General features: G+C 44.3%; 1 protein-coding gene across 8 annotated transcripts in view; it reads left to right on the top strand.

Annotated features, from left to right (window-relative positions):
- The window catches only part of Pde1c (phosphodiesterase 1C), a 253,566-nt gene that overhangs the window by 191,769 nt on the left and 39,676 nt on the right, over window positions 1-22,121 (top strand). For all 8 annotated transcript variants that reach the window (XR_006149805.1, XM_042695103.1, XM_042695104.1 and 5 more), the window contains 9 exons: window positions 1,851-1,951; window positions 3,165-3,293; window positions 5,003-5,104; window positions 5,674-5,794; window positions 8,822-8,903; window positions 10,424-10,544; window positions 11,382-11,557; window positions 16,317-16,544; window positions 21,896-21,973. Coding sequence is in view for 7 of the 8 variants with exons in the window: in XM_042695103.1 (XP_042551037.1) it covers window positions 1,851-1,951; window positions 3,165-3,293; window positions 5,003-5,104; window positions 5,674-5,794; window positions 8,822-8,903; window positions 10,424-10,544; window positions 11,382-11,557; window positions 16,317-16,544; window positions 21,896-21,973 (1,138 nt within the window). In the remaining variant the exon portion in view is untranslated. The remainder of the gene's footprint in view (window positions 1-1,850; window positions 1,952-3,164; window positions 3,294-5,002; window positions 5,105-5,673; window positions 5,795-8,821; window positions 8,904-10,423; window positions 10,545-11,381; window positions 11,558-16,316; window positions 16,545-21,895; window positions 21,974-22,121) is intronic.

Consider the following 22,121-nt stretch of genomic DNA (forward strand, 5'->3'; position numbering starts at 1 on the left):
CTGGTTTTCTAATCATTTGAAATTTTCATGCTGGTTGTGGCCCAGCCTTTCTACTTTTTTTGTGATATTTTTAGATTTTTCTTCTGAAATCCATTTTATTAACTGTTCTGCTCTTGGACGCCATGTGGTACCCCATGTCTGTCCTCCAAGAAGGCCTTAATTCTCAAAAATATTCTTAGATGATGACAAAAGTTAATTATTAATAGAAAGAAATGGCTAAAACTGAGAATCAGAAAGATGTATGCTCATTTAAAGTCCTTTTCTATAACCTTAAGTCCTATAAATATATTTTATGCCCTTATTTTAGGCACACATTACAAACTCTTTCCGGGGTTCTGCCAAGTTCAGTATTTTTTTTTTTTTTACATTTTCCCTATACCCCTCTCTGAGATTTCTAGATTTATTTCTTTAAAGACCCTCATGAAGCAAGCAGAATGCACAATTGCTAGATTTTTACATGGGTTCTCAGTGTTCTGGCAGTTGTCATACCTATTCGGACAGCAGTGCTCTTAGTAACTGCTCAAAGCATTGGATTTGTGTTCTAAGGAAGTGGCTTCATTTTTCTGTTCATCTTTATTGGTTTATGTCATGTTGTATAATGGTAATAACCAAGTACAACAGGGTTTGGAATAACTACACCAAATTTTGTGAGCACCATGACCCTCTTAGTGAAAGTGAGCAGAGGGCACCAGAGAGTAGCCCGTGGGTCATGAACACAGGTCTTAGGTGCTAAGGGGCACAGAGGGATTAGAAATATCAGCAAACCCCCAGACCCATCAGTGGAGATTAGCTAAGGGAGGTTCTAGAGCAGAAGTCCTCTCAAACTCCAGCATATGGTTTCAGATGGTCTCCTCAGACACACATGATTAAGCCAGGAGCATTGGTTGGGGCCAGAAATTTCATTTGTATTTTTAGCACTAGTGACACTAGTTCTGCTACCCAGGGAGCACACTGGGAAAGCCCTGAGCCATAACCAACCATGATAGTGCCTAGGGGGATGGGGCCCTTCAAACACTTGTGCACCCTGTGTCATCTCCCCCATGCATCTACTTGTGTATCATACCATAATCAGACAGTAGGTCTTCCATTGTGCTTGGCAGTGTATGATGTTTGTGTATGTGTACACATGTGTGTGTTTGTGTGTGTGTGTGTGTGTGTGTGTGTGCGCACACGCATGCGTGAGAGAGAGAGAGAGAGGGAGAGAGAGAAACTCAGGAGAAGATTGAGACCTTTTAAAGTCTTCATGTTCAGTCTCCTTGACTCTTGGGGAAAAGGTAAACTACTAGTTAACTCTTTCAACCTAGCACATTGCTTGAAAACCACGAGTCCCAGGCTATTCACAAACAAAAGCAAACAAAGCAGAAAACTTATGATTTTTCTTTATTAAGAACTTTTTTGGAATATTTTTGTTCTCTTTGAATAGTTGCACAAGGAGTTGCCATTCACCAAAGCAGTTTATGAACATGGTATATCTTGATCAATGTCGTCCCTTTCCACATTCTTACCCACCCCTCCTAACCTACCCCTTCTCTTAATTTTAGGGTATGTATTGAATATTTTGCCATTTAACAGAGCAAGTTATGCGTACAATGCATCTTGATCTGTGTCATCACTTCAACATCTTCACCCCCTTTGACCCACCCCTCCCCTTCCATTTCTCAATTCTGCAGCATGTACAATGAATTCACTGTGTGTCAGAAAGCACCTCTGGCAATTGCTCACAGCTGCAGGTTGGAGAGGTGGCAGTGTGGACATGTTGTCAACACTGAGGAAGGGGCAGGTCACCTGACTGCTCTGCCTCCCTCTCAGAACTGGGGCCATGTCATCTGACTGCTCTGTCTCACTCCTAGAACTGGCTGACGGAGCTGGAGATCTTCGCCATCATCTTCTCAGCTGCCATCCATGACTATGAACACACGGGCACCACCAACAATTTCCACATTCAGACTCGGTGAGCCTGGGACATGTTTGGAGAGAAGCAAAACATGGCAGGGAAAGTGTTTCAGAAGTCAGCGAGCTGTGCTTTTGACAGCTTTCTTTGGCATGGCGGCTGTGAGTTGCAGAAGAAGGGTCTGGTCAGCTTCAGTCAGTGGCTAGGGTTGAAGCAGCCACTGGTTCCTAGTTCTTATTTTATTCAGATCCAATGGGGACCAGTTTTTCTTCTACTATAGTGCTTTATTTATGCGGTGCTCTGCCTATTTCTATTATGTGGTGGGGAGTTTGTGTAGAGACGATGTGAACTAAAGCAGTACGGACAGGTGGTGGTTTGCGGGGCTTGGGTTGACATGATAACAGTCTTCATGCCCTCCAATCTCTGGGGTTCTGGTAAGGTGGTCTTCTCTTTCTGGTGATCACTACTCAGAAAACTAAGTGTGCGATCAGGTCTGTTAAATGATAAGTAAATCTAACACTTTCAAGGTTGGCTAGATCCACCCCAAAGCTTGGCCAGGGACAGGTGGATGCCATCTTGGAGTGGCCTGCTCTGGGGAGACCTCACCTTCCCCTCACCCTGACATATGACCACTACAAGGCTCCAAGAAGATACCTCTCATCTCCTGATTCAGCTTCTTCCATGGGACATAAAGGGCCTGTAAGAATTGAAGTTTTCATTAAGTTAAAGGTGCTATAATAATATATATCCCTGTGTTTGGTGAGAGAGAACAGTCAGAAAGTGGCTGCTTCTTACTTTCAACTGAGCTCCTGTGTCTTTCCTGTGGAAAATATTAGCATCAGGCTTCTACCAGAGGTGGCTCACAGAGAGCGAACAGATCTATACCATCGCATCCATTGAATTAACTATGAAGGAAAAGTAAAATAATTCCAGAAAGTAAAAGGATGTTTGACATTACCCACATTAAGAAAGATGCCCGATAAACACTAGATGCCACTAGTGAAGTTGATTGAGTCTAGTTATGAAATAGTTCTGTGCAGAGCTGTTGGGCTGAATGTCACAGGCTTTCTGCCCATGAGTGGGTTGTAGAATGTTGCTCGGTGTGGATGGATAACTTGTAGTGTTTGTTTAGCTTTCAGTTGCTTCCACTTACATGGGCAAATAATCGCTTCTAAACATAGGGCGAGCGATGGTGCCTCCCAGCCTGTACGTGCCAGCTGAGCAGGCCTCAGTGGTCCCCTTCCTCATTGATTGTGTGTGGCTTTCTGTTCAGGTCAGATCCAGCCATTCTCTACAACGACAGATCGGTACTGGAAAATCACCACTTAAGTGCAGCCTACCGGCTTCTGCAAGAAGATGAAGAGATGAATATTTTGATCAACCTCTCAAAGGATGACTGGAGGTGAGGCTAAGGGGGAGAGACTGGAAAGTCAGGGTGAGAACTGTGGAGATGAATGCTGAAACTAGACCCTGCTTAAAATTTTATTTTTCTTCTCTTTCTGTCTCTGCCTCTTTCCCCTGCTTCTCTCCACCTGTGTGAAGTTCATTCTTATTTCTCTACTTTTTTCTTGACACAGATGTTCAAATGTTTATCAGTAAAGGCAATAGAGTATTTTCCTCAAGGTCCACCTAAGTTATTTCATCATCTTTCTGCTTTTGTATCAATGGATTGAGAAATGGAACCAGTTTGGGTCAAATAATTCTATATTATGCTAGAGATTCTTGTGGAAGAAAATTTGACAGTATTGTCCCAATAGTGTCCAAACAAGGACACTTTGTGAATATTAATTATTACCTTTAAAAACTTGTATTACTTTTAGGTGAGCTCCATACATGTGAATTTTTATCATTTATCATTTGGAAAAACACCTTATTGTTGATTTGGGTTTTTAAATAATCTTTAAATTTTTTTCTATGGGAATTATTTAGATTGTGGACTACTGGGTGGAAGCAGGAGGATCCTGAGTTTGAGACTAGCTTGGACAAAATTAGCAAGACTCCATCTAGAAGACAAAATATAAAATACCAATAAAATGGCTAAGGGTATGGCTCAACCAAAAGAGTGCTTGCCCTGGGTCCATGCTCAGTAGTGCAGCCTCCCTCATCAGAAAAAAAGTATTTATTCCTGTTTCCTAAATTATGCTATGACCTTGGATTTAAGCATGCCCGAGTTTGAGTACAGACAGAATTACTCACTAGCTGTGAGAGGCTGGGAGCATTATTCAATCTCTTCATTAATGGTGAACAGTTAGCAAATAGACAATACCACAACTCAGGACTGGTTAGGATTACAATGACATTATTCCCTTAAAATGCACACTTTGTGGGATATTCAAGCAATTTTGCAAGTCACTGCAGTTATAAGCATAGGTCAAAATGTTTCAAAGCTTGTAGATAAACACAGCTAAATCCTTCAGAAGTTCTGTCTTTGTTGTGGCTTAACGCATGCTTACGTTTTCATTGAACAGATACTGTTCATTGAATGAGTATACTTTTGCCTGCCACTCTGCAAGGATCCAGACAAATAAGCCATACAAGGAATGCAAACAATGGATCCAAGGCAGGAGGTGTGAGAGTTTTAGGTCAGCCTGGAATACATAGTGAGACTCTATCTTCACCCAAAACAAGCCAGAGGGAGTCCTTAGTTTCAGCTTTATTAGACTGCAATGGACTTAGCCCTCATCTTCAAAGGTTAGAGCTCAATAATTACTCAGTGCACATCTTCAGCAAAACCCAAAGCTTTCCGTCCAGTATCCAGGGCTATAAGTGAATGAAAGGTTTGAGCTGGCAGGACATAGCTTCACAGGACTGGTGTGGGGACACATGCTCTTGATTTCCAAGGCCCAGCCCCTGGCTTCTTAGGATATGTTAAAGTGCAGACAGGCCACAGGCCCTTTTCTTTATTTTTGTTTGGGATTTTCTACTTCCATTGAACCAGTCCCAGAACCTCTTTCAGCCCACAGCTATGGCAGAGAGCTGGTCCTGTGCACGCTGTGCCTAACCCACCACTTATTTTGGGTAAAAGTGGCAAGAAATAAACTAATTTCTGTATTTATTTACTTATTTACAATTTTAACTTCCATCCTGTTTTCTCTCTGGGTGTCCCTAAAGGGAGTTTCGGACCTTGGTTATTGAGATGGTGATGGCCACGGATATGTCTTGTCATTTCCAACAAATCAAAGCAATGAAGACGGCCTTGCAGCAGCCAGAAGCGTGAGTAAGCTGTGGCATGTCCCTGGGACTAGAGAATGCACTAGGTGTCCGCATGGAATATGTGCATATCCTGGCTGTGGTGTGGTGTGTTCTGGGGACACGGAGCATCTTTCTAGGTGTCTGCACTAGAATGTGTCCACGCTCCAGCCTGTGTCCTTCACAGTAACTGTGCTGAGTAAGCTTCAAGTGTCGTATTGGTAGGCAAGGGCCTGGTGTACATGCCTCACAGTTGCACTCATCAGGATTGCAGTCAATGATGGGGCTGGTGATGGTTTGCGCCAAATAGAATCATTTCCTGTGGGAAGCTAAATAATCAAAGATTCCCTGGATGCAGAGGTAACAGATCAATGAGTGACTCTTGTGTCCAAGTTGCTTTCTGGAATGGTGAGTTGAAGTGCGATGATTCTAGTTCAGTGATCTCAGAGACCCAGGGGATCATATCCTAGTCGGAGGATGGCTCCACAGAGGTTGGACTGAGGCTGAAGAATGGGAGGGGTATGAGGTGAATGACAGCCTTAATGAACTCTTCTGAGTGAGTCACCTGTGCTGTCTGTACTCTGGGCTCACAGGATTGAAAAGCCAAAAGCTTTGTCCCTGATGTTGCACACAGCTGATATCAGCCACCCTGCCAAGGCCTGGGACCTACACCACCGCTGGACCATGTCGCTGCTGGAGGAATTCTTCAGACAGGTACCATCTCTGCACTGGCCATCTCTGTGCTGTCCTCAGCACCAGCCTTGAACAGCTGAATGATCTGTTTTATCCCAGGTCCTTGGGGGAATGAAGGTTTCACAGCTTCTAATGCTTCCTGGCTATCAGTGTTTGAATCTTACCTAAATTCTGGCTCATGGGATATTACCTGAAGCATTTCATGCATTTCTATCCTATGCATTTCTGTTCCACAGTCTTCTCAAAATGCCACTTGAGGAGTCTCTTTTCCCCTAGTTGGTTTATAGAATGGTGTTTATTTGGCCTTCATCATGTAGGATTCAGTTGTTAATCTCTGTATCGTGTTTCTGTTATAATTTGTCGGGTTGTTTCTTCCCAGTGAACAAGTCTGTGATACGAAATTCCAAAACTCAGTGGCAAATAAGGGCCATGAAATCACTTAACTACCAGTACTTTAAGATCCAGAGTTTTGCTGTCTATAACAATAGTCTTAGTGGGGTGCTGGTGGCTCATACCTGTAATCCTAGCTAGCTACTCAAGAGACTGAGATCTGGGAATCAAGGTTTATATCTCATGGACAGGAAAGTCTGTGAGATTCTTATCTTCAATTAACCACCAGAAAGCTGGAAGTGGAAATGTGGCTCAAATGGCAGAGTGCTAGCCCTGAGCAAAAAAGCTCAGGCCCTGAGTTCAAGCCCTAGGACCAGAACACACACACATACACACACACACACACACACACACACACACACACACACACACACAAAGACATGCAGAGAGACACACACATGTCTCTATGGAACATATATTGCTTTAAAACAAGTAAGTGGTTCTGACAAAACACTCCCATCAGGTCCTTATAAATACAGATATGTTTAGATCATGGTTTGGGGTCTGGGAAGTTCTAGAGTGCAAAGCTGGCACTAGCATGGAGCGTGACAACATGGAACAGGTGTGTTAGCTTTGTCTCCCAGGATACCGTGAGAGCCCCCCTCTGACCTCATCTAGCCCCAGACACCCCCAAATACCATTAACACCCAGCTTTGGGGATTAAAGTCCTGAGAGTGATATTTGAACTTAGTCCAGCCATAGCACACTGCTACTTTGATTCTTGGAAGCAAATTACCTTCGTGATTACTCTTACTCTTATGATTCTTGTTTAAGTAGGAAATGATAGAAGGTATATGTGCTTGCATGCATGGATGTATATGAGCACGCTTGGATTCTCTCAGATGCACTCCTGAGTTATCAAGCACACTCATACACATACATGCACACGCACATGTGTGTGTATTCATGTTCCCTTCTCTCTGGTAATGAAGTGAGACTAGAATTAAGAACATCCTAAAGATTAACTACCCAGGAGGCTGAGATCCAGAGGATCATGGTTCAAAGCCAGTCAGGGTAAAAATATCTGAGAGAGACTGAGAATGTGGCTTAGTGGTCAAGTGCTTGTCAAGCATGCATGAGGCCCTGGGTTCGATTCCTTAGTACCACATAAACAGAAAAAGCCAGAAGTGGTGCTGTGGCTCAAGTGGTAGAGTGCTAGCTTTGAGCAAAAGAAGCTCAGAGACAGTGCCCAGGCCCTGAGTTCAAGCGCCAGGACTGGCAAAAAAAAAAAAAGTCTGAGAGAGTCAGTCTCCAAATAATCAGCAAAAAGCAGGGATGAAGGTGTAGCATCAGCCAAGCAAGCAAGCTGAGGAAGCATGAGACCCTGAGTTCAAAATCTAGTGCTACCTACCCCCAGAGAGAGAGAAAGAGAGAGAGAGAAAGAGAGAGAGACAGAGAGAGACAGAGAGACAGAGACAGAGAGAGACAGAGAGACACACAGAGACAGAGAGAGGCAGAGACAGAGAGAAATAGGGTAGGGAGAGGGAGAGAGGAGGGAGAAAGAGAAGGAAGAAGAGAGAGGGAGGAAAGGAATGAGGGAATGAGAGAGGGAGAAAGAGGGAGAGGGGAAGGGGGAGGGAGGGAGAGAAGGAGGGACAGGGAGCTGGAGAGGAAAGCCTTCAGTTTCTGGGCCTGACTTGGTTTCACGTTATTGTTCTCTTACATGTACTCCCAAGTTATCAAGCACTGGTTACAATCAGAGTGTGTTCAGTGCAACAACTTCACTAAGTATTTTTTAAACCTGGGACTTAAATATCATAGGTTTCTATTGGGAAACAATATTCTTTTTCAATCGTTTTTGAAAATGTACTATCATTTCATTCTCATTCTGACCCCGTGATGTTGGAATTATTCCACACTGAACTTTAATCTTTCAGTGTCCACACATCTCTGGGGCCCAAGGCAGGATTCAAGCAGCAGTTAGTAGCTGCTCTCCTGAGTGGGTTTTCCAGGTGTGATTTGAGAGCTGAATCCGCTAGGAGAGGAGAGACGTCATCTCCCTTCTTCTGGTGATGACTATTGAGTATTTGGGTCACCTTCTGATCAGCCACCCCGTTGAGTTAGACTTTACATATTGCATTGCAGCCATGCTTCTGGTGAGCTGGGGTCCTGTCAGCCATGCTTTGTCTTGTATGATTTGATAACCCCTCATCTATTCTGGTTCTTTCTAGTCCATTTTTATGGACGAAACGGGTCCATTGGACTAGACTAGTCCATTCTCTTGGTCCATCAGTCCAGTTTGAGTTGTAGCTTCAGTTCCTGCCCACAGCCAGGAAGGGCACAGTGGTTGGTGAGGGGGCCCTGATGGACACGGGAAAACATGGGCAGGGCCTTTGTGGCTGTAGCTGCGGCGGTAGCAGCTCCAAGTCTCAGGACACTTGGCCTGCTGCCTCATTTTCCCTGGGGAGCCCCCTGCTGCCCACTGAGGCTTTCTTGGGGACAGCATGAGCCTTTGTGGTGGAATGGGAAGACTGGATCCCATTGAGCTTGGCCTCCTGGCATCCTTTGTACAGAGGAAAAAGCCCATGAAGACACATTACATCATGTAATTGTAATAATTAAAGACCAGTGGCATACATGGCAGTTGAAGCCGCAAAAGAAAATCTGGGCAGCCTCATCTTCTGTCCCTTAATTTACTATGATCTCCTTTGTTTCTAGGGTGACCGAGAAGCAGAGTTGGGGTTGCCCTTTTCTCCTCTATGTGATCGGAAGTCCACTATGGTTGCCCAGTCCCAAGTAGGTAGGTGCTGGCTGCTTGGGGAGAGGGAGCAGCTGGCCAAGGCCTGAAGGGCCATGGCCGCTCCGGGACCCACCTCAGGTGCCGGGTGCCCACTACCAGTACCCTGCTGCTTTGCCAGGTAGCATTGTTCAGGACTCTGGCTGCATGGTGGAGCTAGGGCAGCCTCTACCCTAGGTGTGGTTGGAGTCTGGCAACCTTAGGCGGTGACACTGTGGTGTTTCTCTACCAAGAGAAAAATGGGGCTTCAACTTCCCCAGTAGATAGTGAATGCCATTGTACAGAAGCTGTTATGCATGCAGCCTAGGAGGTCCAGGTCCCGCTTCTCCTATGTGATGCTCCTTCTAGGCCTGAGTTCAGGGCAGGCCGATCTTCTAAAGCACCCAAAAGGGGCTCTTTTAACCCCCCTTCCTCCCTTCTTCCTTCCTTCATCTCCCTTCTTCCTCCTCTTCATCTTTCCAGCTCTCCTCTCCTATATTCCTTTACTTTTGGTTTTAGAAGAATATTTTTCATTGTTGTTGGTAATGATAACTTTTGTACTGCAAATCAGTATAATACATGCATTATAAAATTCTTCAGCCATGGGAGAGGGTACCAGTCTACCAACTGTCATCAGGGATCTCTACCTGCAGAGTCTGAAAGCACTCAGAAAGAGTCTGAAAGCACTCAGAAAACAAATTGAATACTAATTTGTTGACTTTCCTGCTTGTATTTTGAGTACTTCTTTATTTTTTTTTGTACAATGCATCATGTGCCCCTGTTAGGTGCCGGGCACTGCCTAGCATTGTGATATTTTAAACACAAAGTGCACTTAGTAGTTTCTTAAGACACTAAGACATTGTTGGGTGGTGGACAAGATGCAATGTACACAAAAATCCAACATGGATGCAATTTTCCAGCAAGACATTTTCATCCTTGCTGTCCTGCTCACTTCTTTTCTGTCTATTGTGATCCAGGAACTTTCTAACAGAACATTTAAAAGTCACAGGACATTCCAAATATCTTTAGAGGCTTTTAATATTCCTCTAAGTCCCAGCCTCTAAGAGTTCTCCCTCCCCTGAACTCCAGGCAGCAGCCTTTCTGAGCTTTCCTCACCCAAGCCTGAATGAACCCCTTACCACATTTACCTCTCATCCTCTTTTCCATCTTGTGCCCCCACTGTCCCCCCCCCCCGCCCCAGAATAAGGGGCATGTGTTCTTCCCACCAGTGTTCAACCTCCACGAAAGTGTCCCCAAGTCTCCTGGGGTGAGAATTGCCCCCCTCCCCTCCCCAGGGGTCTTCATCTGACTTCTGTGTCCTGTGTACACTCTGGGGTTGTGTTGTGCTCACTCTCCTGGGAGGCGGGGGATGAGATGGGTTTTATGATCTGTCTTTTTGGGATCACCCACTGGAGCAATGGAAGAGACTCCTGACATTCAGATCCCAGAATCTCTGGATTCCCTGCGCAGGAAGAGAAGCCATGTGGGTTTGCCTGGGGGGCTATATCTGCTTGCTCTGCTGAGGTGTAGATGCTTCTCTGCAGGTTTTATAGATTTCATTGTGGAGCCCACCTTCACTGTGCTCACCGACATGACGGAAAAGATTGTGAGTCCCTTCATCGATGAGACCTCCCAAACCAGTGGGACAGGACAGAGGCGTTCTAGGTCAGTGGGGATGTGGGGACCTGGCGTGGATCTTTCTGGGTGGACAGAGTCTCCTGTGGGTGTGGCTTTGTGGTGATTGCCTTATTACCTCTCTTTTGGCTGCCTTGGTCCACCATCCCATTTTTGCAGTTGTACTGTGATGGCAGCTCTCTTCCATATCCATACAAAGCTTTGAACTTGGCCATCAGTGAGGGAGAACATGGAAGGAATGGGAAGAGGAGGGAAAGGACCAGTCAGGAGGAAGGGAAGGCAGGAGAAGTGTAAAAACAGCAGGCCTCTGTGGATGCTCAAGAGGGGCACACTGCATTGTGTTCTTAGAGAAGGTGGACTCTCCTGTTCTTGTCCCCACAGTTGCACAGATTTTTGAGGACTGACTCTCTTATCTAGTCAGTTTTTAGGGGAGTAGAACCCATTTAAAGCAAGATCTTTGCATGTCATGTCTCCCACAATCTCATTTCTCTTGGACTTAAGGAACCAGAGGCAAGGGATTGTGGGTGCAGGGAGGGAGGGTAGAACTGGAGAGAAGGAGGACAAAACCACTGGTTAGCTTGGGAAAATCTTTCACACTGTGAAACACATAGGAGTCCATGTTCAGTGATGTTACTGGATCCTAGTTACTGAGAAAGAGGACCCATGAGAAATATTGAGAATTTAGATGGTGTACTGTTAATATCATTTCCCTCCCCTCCCTGGAAACTTTAGACTTTCCCTGCTGTCATGCATAGGAAATAGGATAATTACAGGAATTGCACACCCACATGTAGTTTGATCACTCCTCTCGTAGCTCGCTCATTTGCACTCTTCTCTTTGGTTTGGTCTTCATTTTCTTCTCTGCAGTCTGAACAACATCAACTCCTCAGATGCAAAGCGTTCAGGTGTCAAGAGCTCTGGGTCAGAAGGAAGTGCCCCCATTAACAATTCCGTCATCCCTGTGGACTACAAGAGCTTCAAGGCCACCTGGACAGAGGTGGTGCATATCAACCGGGAGAGGTGGAGGGCCAAGGTGCCCAAAGGTAATGAAGGGTGAGAGAGACCCATCCAGGAGGCTGGTCCATGGGGCAAGGGAGACTTGCCTCGGAGACTCATCTATGGGGTGAGGGAGAACTGTCCAGGGGGTTCGTCCACTCCTTAAAGCACAGGCTTATCATCCCTCATTTATGGGTATTGCAAATCAGATGGAAATTTCAGGCTATGACCTTGCAGATAAGAAGGGTTCATCATTATAGCTAGCACTCAGTGAATGATAGAACATACCAACCCTCCAGCATCATGTCCTTTTATGTGATGTGACTCACCTCCACATGAAAATTCTATGAGTGATGGGCTGGGAAGTTGGCTCAGTGGTAGAGCGCTTGCCTTGCATGCCTGAAGCCCTGGGTTCCATTCCTCAGCACCACATAAGCAAAAAGAAAAAACCTGGAAGTGGCGCTGTGACTCAAGTGGTAGAGCATTAGCCTTGAGCTGAAGAGCTGAAGGACAGTGCCTAGGCCCAGAGTTCAGGCCCCACGACCGGACCCAAAAAAAAAAAAAGAAAATTCTATGAGTGAGACCAGCATGTTTCATTCTTACTTCATGTCATGTGGCTAAATGTAAGACCTCATTCCTTCTTTTACCTAAGTAAAGTCCAGCCAGCCAGTGACCACCTGGGTCATTACATTGGGATGTGAAGAATCGAATGGGTCTTATCTTCATTTCACATGTTCACATGTTCCTTCAACAGTGGCCAGCTTTTGCTAACCTCTATTGAGTGTCCACTGCCTCCTAGGCTCCATGCCCAGAGCCCAGGGTAGAGAAATAAGTAATTGGCATCCTCATCCTCCCAGTTCATAGATGGAAAGAGGAGACATTATGACATATTTCATGTAAAAGAATAGGAGTCACCACCCCCTGACAGTCCTGAGCTCTGGACCCTTGGGCAGGATGAGGAGAGCTTTGAACCCAGTCACAGCACCTGTACTTGTGTTTTGCTTATGCTGGTGCAACACGTGGCAAGAAAGTAGGATAGTGGATGTCTTAGTTCATTTTATGTCTCAATAATAAAACCACATGATTAACAGAGAATAGACGCTTATTTGCCTCAAATTTCTGGGCTACAGGAATTCTAGAAGCATGGGCCTGACATCTGGAAAGCTTGGTGGAGGGTACCATGTGGCAAGACAGAGCTAGTGGATAACTTGAGTCTCTTCCTATAAAGCCACTGATGCCATCACAGAGGGCTGCCCCTATGAAACTATAGCAGTGGGAGACCATAGGTAGTCTTGGCCACCATTGGGAGCAAGGAGTCTGCCTCTGGGCCCCTCATTGAGAGGGGACCTTTAGAATCGGAGGGAATCAGACTCAGGTGGGATTTGCTTGTACTTTGACTGGCCCCAGAATCCTGCTCAAGCAGCCGCTTGTTTTATGTGCAGACTTTAGATGTATGGGGTTTTTAGGACAGAAGTGGCCCCTTATCACTTTGGGACAGGTATTGGCTTTGTGTTATGATGGGAGCCAACATTCCTTCCTATTTTAAGCACAGCCTTTTAGAGTCCATTCACTGCTTTCAGCATGGAAGCCTTTCCTGTTGGCAGGCACTGTAGGCAGCCATGGCTGCCGCTGCATCCTCTCAAAAGAAGTATGCTCTCCTAATCAATTGCACTCATTATGCTTGAAAACCCAGGTCCTGACAACACACAGTTTAAAGAGGTGCTCGAGAATCATTTGCTTGCAATGATCCAGCGTACTAAAATTACCCTTGGAAGCTAATCAACCAGGGAAGCATTCGAAGGTTCCTTTCCTTTCCCAACAGAAAGCCAGCCCTTTGCAAAGGACAGATAAACAGCTCAGAATTTACAATGTGTGAGGTATGCAGGAAGAGCTCCACGAAATCTATTTTTCCAGCATGAAAGGGTTTGTCTGTCCCTAATGCTGGTTGGGCTCTTTGGGAAGGTGTTAAGAAGCCAGGACTTGGGGTTGATCTGAAGATAGAGAAAGGAGATGGGCCAAGGTGCAGAGCTTGGGTTATAGTGTTTTATGGGAGGGTATTTTGGTTCTTGAGACAAATTCTAGTTAATGGGGAAAGGAAGAAATGAAATCCAAGGTATCTTTGAGGCTCTTTGTGACTTAATTGTGGGGATGATAATGCACATAAGAGAATGGATGTAAAGAGCAGACGCAATGTACACAAATCATTAGAACCCAGGTTAGTGCATATTAAATAGTATAATGTATACAAATCACCACATAAATGGTAAATGGGAGTTGCTGTTTAAACACATGAGAAAAGAAAGAGCCATTATGAAGCAAAGTTAAGGTCCTGGTAGTAAAAGCACCAATAGAAAACTCACGCTTTAGAACATGTTATGGTTGACTGATGGTAAGGAGAAATCAAATTACAATCATCTTTCTGTGGGTGGTCACTTTCCCTAGATGACTTCATACCAGTTTTCTATTTAACTCTGTGTTGGGAAGACTCATGGGGGAATCTGCTGTGTCCTCACCAACCCTTCATCTGCTTTCTGTGAGTCTTGTCATAACGGGTCACATCAACATGAATAGTCTAAAATGGGGAGCAAAAGGAAATAGGCCATGAAGTTTGTGGTCTGCTAGACTCAAAGCTCTATGAATGTCAAGATGTTGAATCCAACACCTGAAAAGTGAATTCACCATGCGCATGCCACCAGGAGATTGGCCATATGTAAATTAGAGTGCCTTCGCCTATTTTTTCATCGTATGACAATTTTATCACTACTAATAATTTCACCATGAGAATATAAAGGAATGTGATTGTAATGGGGAAACAAAACTCTACCTTCTAGGGGCATATTTTCTTCTCTCTTACATTTGATGTTGCTCATTTTGCGCATTCGTTTCAATTAGGTTAATTTTGATTAGTACCCTTTGGCTGATTATACTGATATTAGCAATTTCAGATCCAAGCCAGAATTAGAAATTTAGAGCAAGCAGAGCCACTCGCCTGGAGGTGGTTGCTGCTGAGAACAAAATCGCAGTGGTGCAGGCTCATGTGATTTGATCATGATGTCACCAAGGCACCATGCATTAATCTAAATATTAACTGTCATTGTATGTAGTTGCCCTTGGACAAAAACAGATTGGGTACTGAAATGCATTTCTTCTAAGGTGATTTATTTTTACATTTTCCATGGGAAATTGGTCTGACTGAGTTGTCACATGAATTTTTCTTGCTTGGGTACTATTTTATGGTCCTTTGTAGCCAACCAGGATTTAATGCCTTCAGTTTTTATCAAGATCATTTTCAACACAGATATTTTGAACGTTGAACGATGGCCATGGATTCAGTGGGGGGAGGATTATAAATGATTTCTCCTGAAAATGAGCTCTGAGTATAATGAATTTGCCTTGCCTTGCCTCAGTTTCCCTCTCTGTGTAGAACAAACAGTCGTCATCTTCTTATTCACTTATATTAGAGGTTAAGGAGGCTGATGTTTGTTAAACAACTCTCTCAGACTGGGTTCTGAGAGTGTGTATATGTGCTTTTGTTTTATGCTAATGAATGGTGTTGAAAGTGAAATATGTATAAACAAGGCTACACTGGCAGATGGTATAAATCACACACATGGGGTGTGTTACCCTGAATACACAAATACTTCAGGAGGATATGTTGTGTGCCAGGTGCTGAACCAAGCAGGGATAAGATGGCACATGAGCCCTATCCTAGGGCACTGAAGAATGAGGGGAGGGAGCCAGGCAGAAGATGGCATTCATTCTGCAAGAACATTCTTTCACTTTTTAGCTGTCCATTTCTACAGAAATTAGGAGACTATTATACTGCAGATGGACATGATTATTTTATTTATAAAGAAATATTCCCATGTTAGTGGAAATAATAAATGCAACTTGTTGGAAAGTAGTGTCATGAAACACTGAAAAGCAAATATTCCAACTTTCAATCAGAGCTACTCAATCCTTATTGCACAGAGAAAACATTCAAAATAGCCTATCCTTGTTCCTCTTCCTTCAGAATCTGCTTTAATTTGTATAGTGGGAGGTGAAGTCACTGATCTGGAGGGAGGAATAGATGGGAGGGTGGATGGATGGATGGATAATCTGATGGATCAATAGAAGAATGGGTGAAAATGCCATCACACATTAAAGAGGACATCTGAGGAAAGGGAATGGCATAGGAAAATAAAGTCAGACATCATGAACATATACCATAAGCATCCTGAACCATGAACCTAGACCTTATATGGATTATGGGCTGACAGCAGGTAGAATGAAAATGAGCATGTCCGGATGCACAAATACAGTCATATGTGAGGCAGCTTTTTGTGAATACTAACACAAGGGGAAGAAAAAGGGCTCTCAAAAATGATCTGTAGGGCAACGTCAACACACATGGAGACAAATGCAGTGATGCTTTCCACGTGGAGGTTGTGGAACAATCTGGAAGACCTTGGAAGTATGCCGGATGCTGCCTGGCTCTGTAGGCCATAACGTAGGACTCGGCCTTGTCAGGGACCAGATGCTTTCCCAGACATGCATCACCTGAAACAGGCCTGTCCGTGGACACTGACCAGACCATCTAGTCCTGACCCCTGGCCGAATCTGCTTTTGCAAAAGAGTGATTTTTGAGTAACTTATATTTTGAATTAACCAAAGAAATATACCCCCCCCAATTTAGTAAATACCTTAGGCCATTTTTGTGTATTAATTGATATTTTCCTCCAAAGAGGCAACTCTCCTAATGTCCTCTTTGTCTCCTTTCTTCTGTCTCCTTTCCCTGCTTTCACTAACTTGCTGGGGATACAGAGGAGAAGGCCAAGAAAGAAGCAGAGGAGAAGGCTCTCCTGGCTGCCGAGGAGAAGCAGAAGGAAATGGAAGCCAGAAGCCAGGCTGAAGAAGGTGCTGCCAACAAAACAGAGAAGAAGACTTCAGAAGCCAAGAGTCAAGGCAATGGCACCCGTCCCAACAAAGGTGACCACCCTCGTGGGAAGAACCCCAAAGGCGACAAGGCCTCTGGAGGAAAGCAGCAGAATGGTGAGGAGGGACGGGCTCATCTGTGTCTTTCTGTCCTTCTCTATGGGAGAATTTGCCCCTTCCTGACCACCAGGTGTAGTTACTGCTCACAACACCAGCACAGTCCTGAGGGCTTTGCTGGCATAGGTGTGATGGAAGGACACACACACACCCAGCAGCCAGGCTGCAGGGGTGTGCGTCCCCTTCCCCTTCAGCATGCAGGTTGCACACAATATGGTGAATCAGATACAGTGGCTTGCCTATAGCTGAGGATTTCCTAGGATATAAGGCTCTCAGTTTTAAAACCAAAGGGAGAGAGCCACCATAACTCTTGTCATCGATCATTTCTTATGTTGAATACACTAAATACTTACTCATTAGCAACTATATCAAGTGCTATTCTAGGCACGAGTGCCTTAGCAACAGAAATGTCATTGGAAACCCATGATGTCATCGGGATATGGTGAAATACTGGTGGAATGTGGGCAAGGAGTCATAGGAGCATGGAAGATAAAATGCCCAATGATCATATACAAAGAACAAGGCACCAGCTTTGTTGGGGGCTGGAGGTGGGGGTGAATTATCAGGGAAATCCTCAAGAGGAAGAAGAGTCTGAACCAGGTTGTTTCTTTTTTGTTGTTGTTCGTGTGTGTGTGTGTGTGTGTGTGTGTGTGTGTGTGCGCGTGCATGTGTGCCTGTGTGTGTGAGAGACAGAGAGAGAGAGAGGAAGAGAGAGAGAGATTGAGAGAGAGCGAGAGAGAGAGAGAGAGAGAGAGAGAGTGTTGTGGGGCTTGGACTCAGGGCCTGGGTGCTGTCCTTAAGCTCTTTTGCTCTAGGCTAGTGCTGTACCACTTTGAGCCACAGCTCCACTTCTGGATTTCTAGCAGTTAATTGGAGATGAGAATCCCAAGGGCTTTCCTGCCCAGGCTGGCTTTGAACCTTGATGCTCGGATCTCAACCTCCTGAGTAGCTAGGATTACAGGAGTGAGCCACCAGTGCCCCGCCTCTGTGCTAGGTTTTGAAGATTGCAGTTTGAAGCAGCAGTTTGCTGCTCAGGTAGGAGTGGGGCTTCCCACTGGGTCCTGGGTGTGCTTCCTGTGCTTAGGGAAGGTTTGCAAGTTCAGAGTCTCCACCATTCGCTTGGTCAGGTAAGCCAGGCAGCATTGTAGCCAAAGTCCATAGTCTGCCTCCTATAGCTGGCTTTGTCTGGATGACTTAAGCTTTCTCTGTGTCTGCAAAATACACAAAACATCATTCATAACACAGACCTCTGTGAGCCTTTGCTGATGATCATGGGAGAAAAAATTTTCCAAAAAACACACCATCAAACAAAAAGGCAACAGCAACACAGCCCTCACTTCCTGTACCACATGCTGTGTTAAGGCATCCAATTCTCTTGTCTGCGCAGAAGGACCAGGTATTTTCCTCTGGTTCTAGATGTTATGCTACAGGTCTGGGGAGCGAACAGGCAGAAAGTGCATAGAGTAACATACACATGAGTATAATTGGGTAATGGTGTTTTAATACGCCTGTAAAAGTAGCCCATAACACATTCCAGAAATGTACATAAACACTCTTACATGATCTTTCTAAGAGACAAGGAAGGCCGTTGCCCCAACCAGTCTGGTTCTGGAGACTTCTCGCAATGAATGTGCAATATTCACGTGAGCACAGTTTGGAAAAATAAAGATTTGGTCCAGCTAGAATACAGGGTGCCCCAGTTGAGGTTTTGCCTTCCTTCTCTCTTTTTTGAGATCAAATTGACCAACTTCCCTGTTGGTTCATAAGCCCAGGGATGAAGCATCAGCCCAGATCCAGCTGGAGCCGAATTCAGAGCATAAACTCACTGTGCCCAGCTAAGGGCTCTCTTTACCATGGTGACCTGAGCTGAGTTTGTGGCCAGACATAAGTAGAGCCAGGGGGTGCAGCATTCCTTCTCCCCAGTAAGCACAGGAAAGCTGTGTCTTGTGGAAAACACTTCTCAAGGGGTGGGGGATGGTGGCTGAGTCAAGCTTCACATGCTGGAAAACTCTTAGATAAATCTCCCATTTCAAACAAAGGGACATAAAGGATGAATGAAAACAGTGATGAGAATAACATGACCATTTACTCAGTGTTCAGCATGCCAGAGGTTGTGCTTGTGATTTTCCCTCGACATTAAATTATTTTAAAATCCTAGCAACTCTTATCAGGTAGAGTCATTTTTTTCTCCTCTTGCACATGGAAGAGATGTGGAGATGTTAAATTACTTGCATAAGCAATCAGCAACCCCTTACAATGTGCCAGGTCTGGCATGGTTGTGGAGGTGTGCATGGAAGGTGGAGACTTACCTGCTGCCCACAGGAAGTTCATTTTCGATCACAGAAGTTGGCACATGGTTCCTGTAACCAGCCAGAGTGGACATTTCTGGCTTCGAAAGCCACAAGGTCTCTATTACAACGATTCGACACTCTCCTAGCCAGAGAAGGGCTAAAAGTGGTACAGGAACCAAGGGCCATAGCTGAATTCCAATACGACTTCATTTATGGAAATCGAAATGTGAATTCTCACTAATGTGTTTGTATCACAAAAGTCTTAACATTCCCCTCAAACCTTTTGGAGAGTAAAAACCATTTTCAGTCCATCGATCACACAGTGGTAGTTGTGCCAGGTTTGACCTGTGGTTTCCCATGATTGGGTCAGTGAGAGTAATCAATGGATGCCAAAAAGCTAGAGGAGGCTGATAAGACAGCCGTTTATTTTCAAGATAATTGGGAGCAGGGCTGTACTACACAAATCAGGAGCCCGAGTCTTCAAGGAGGCTGGCTGGATTTGCAACTGTGTTTACTTCCCAAAGTCAGCAGTAGTCCACCATTTCCCTGGAAAATTAAGCCCGAGATGAAAGGTGGGAAAAGAAATCAATTTAGTGCAGTAATAAGTAAGGCTAATGGCAATTGGGGACTTTGATTCAGCAGCCTAATTAAGATGATTTATGACTGCCCAGAAAGGCTCTTGTGTTTCCCCTGTTTATTGAGCAACAGCTCACATTCGCCATTATTCTCTGTGCAGCCCATGGGAAATTACCTAATGGGTTCTGTTCAGGAGCATGGAGCATGCATGTGCCCCTTTCCTGGTGCCCTGCTTCATGGACTGACAAGGCCATCCTTGGAGGCTTGGTCTCTGCTGGGCAATGACAACACCCTCTAATTGGACTTTTGTCTCCATCAGGCAACTTCCTGAGCCTCCCTAGCCCTGGCTGCTAGCATCCTCCAGCAAACCCAACATCTGGGTCGACTTTTGGAAGATATTCTGGTCTTATAAAACTTGGGGTAAATCTGTATTCAGAGCATCCTGAAACTTGGTAGAGGACTTGCAAAGTGTAAAAGCTTATGCAAAGGGGAGGACCCATGTCCTAGGGGACTTAAAAGTGTTGACATGACTTGTGATCCTCAAGGCCCTCTCTGACTCCATCCACAGGAAAGGCCAGTATTTGAACTGCTCTGAGGGCTTTCCAAAGAAAGACTTCTCTCTGGTTACCAGTGTGATAGAGAGTGAAGGTCAGGTGCTGTATGAAGCCTGAAGGTGTATGAAGCCAGGTCATTTCAGTGCAGAATAAGAAAGAGAGGAAGGCTGGAGAGCTTAAAAGTATATATATATATGTGTGTGTGTGTGTGTGTGTGTGTGTGTGTGTGTGTGTGTGTGTGTGTGTGTGTGTGTGTGTATATATACACATATATATCTATACTTTTTAAAATATATATCTATACTTATATATATATATATACTTTTTTAATATATACTTTTATATATACTTATATATATATATATATATATATATATATATATATATATATATATATATATATATATGATAGGAAGGATATCATACCCAAAGATGGCCTTGAGTTAGCCTTAGATAACAATTTCTTCATGGGCCATGACTTATTGACCCTTGTGCATGGAGACTATGGCTGTGTTTAATTTCTACTTACTAGTTAATGCCTGTAACTGTGGAGTGAATTTTATGCTAACTTGGAGATTTTTGACTTGTAGAGAAGATGGCCCAAAGGGTTTCTTTTCGCCCTCCCTCCCTCCCTCCCTCCCTTCTATCCTCCCTTCCTCCCTCCCTCCCTCCCTCCCTCCCTTCCTCCCTTCCTCCCTTCCTTCCTTCCTTCCTTCCTTCCTTCCTTCCTTCCTTCCTTCCTTCCTTCCTTCCTTCCTTCCTTCCTTCCTTCGGCATATGGGCTGTGAATGGCGGCTCTCCAGCGGAGTTGTCTTCATTTAATGTTCATAAATATCTTCTTCCATAAATGCTCTTAAAACCATCTTATAAACTCACTAGCTCCCTCATAACTGAATTAAATACATATTTTTTTCACACATTCCTTCTACATTTCCAAGAATAGTATTCTTTTTAGCCTTAAAAACAGCACATTAGCTGGGCACCAGTGGCTCATGCCTATAATCCTAGCTACTCAGGAGGCTGAGATCTGAGGATCATGGTTCAAAGCCAGCCTTGGCAGGAAAGTCCATGAGACTCTTATCTTCAATAAACTACTCAGAAAAAACCAGAAGTGGTGCTGTGGCTCAAGTAGTAGAGCACATAGAGGCACAGGGACAGAGCCCAGGCCCTGAGTTCAAGCCCAAGAACCAGCAAAAGCAAGCAAGCAACCAAACAAGCAAACAAACAAAAAATACCCGAAACAAAAACTGCACATTAACTTGGAAGGGAGGGGGGTTGGGAGGAGGAAAACTGGGAGAACATGAGGGAGGGAGTGACACTATTCAAAAAGAAATGTAGCTAGTACCTGACTTATATAACTGTAACACCTCTATATACCACCTCTACAATATAGTTGAATAAAAAATAAAAATTTAAAACCTGCACATTAACGAGCTCATTAATTAGAATACCACTCGAACTCTGCTTTAGAATGATGACCATTTTTGAGTGATGTGACAGTCAGTCCTAACATACTTGGAAGACGTTTATCCTTATGCTCATAAAGCAGATGCTACACTCCCATTTTACAGACAAGAAAACGAAAGCATGGGGCTGTGAAATGCTGTTAATGAGTAGAACTCACATTTTATACCGGCTGTTCCTCATCCCATAGTCTAACAATAAAATTTAACAACATTCCTGGAAAAATAACACCGTTGGCTTAATTACAACCCTGTCTGACAGGAGTTTTCTGTTGTAATTTCTGACTAGAATCCTAGTTCCAGAACCTAACGTGGTTACAGATGATACTTTTTACGCTGAGACAGGAATTCCTTCATGACCATAAAAATTGTGCTACACTCTCTTTCCTCGCCTGACAGGTTTAAAGATATTTACGACTTTCCCCTCAGCTGTAGCATTAACTGTTTGTCATGTTTATTGTTTTCAGGTGACTTGAAAGATGGTAAAAATAAGGCAGACAAGAAGGATCACGCCGCCGTCGGAAATGATTCAAAGAAAACAGATGGTAAGAGTGACATTCTCATTATATAATCTCACAAAATGTGCAATGTTAAAAGCTTGTCAGAATCATGCCTAAACTTAAAATAGTGGTTGTCATCATACATTCTTATATTGTACCCCAAAAAATAGAGCACTACATAAGAAGAGCACTG

This window comes from Dipodomys spectabilis, unplaced genomic scaffold, assembly GCF_019054845.1.
Source record: "Dipodomys spectabilis isolate Male_0828 unplaced genomic scaffold, ASM1905484v1 ptg000178l, whole genome shotgun sequence".
Lineage (NCBI taxonomy): Eukaryota > Metazoa > Chordata > Mammalia > Rodentia > Heteromyidae > Dipodomys > Dipodomys spectabilis.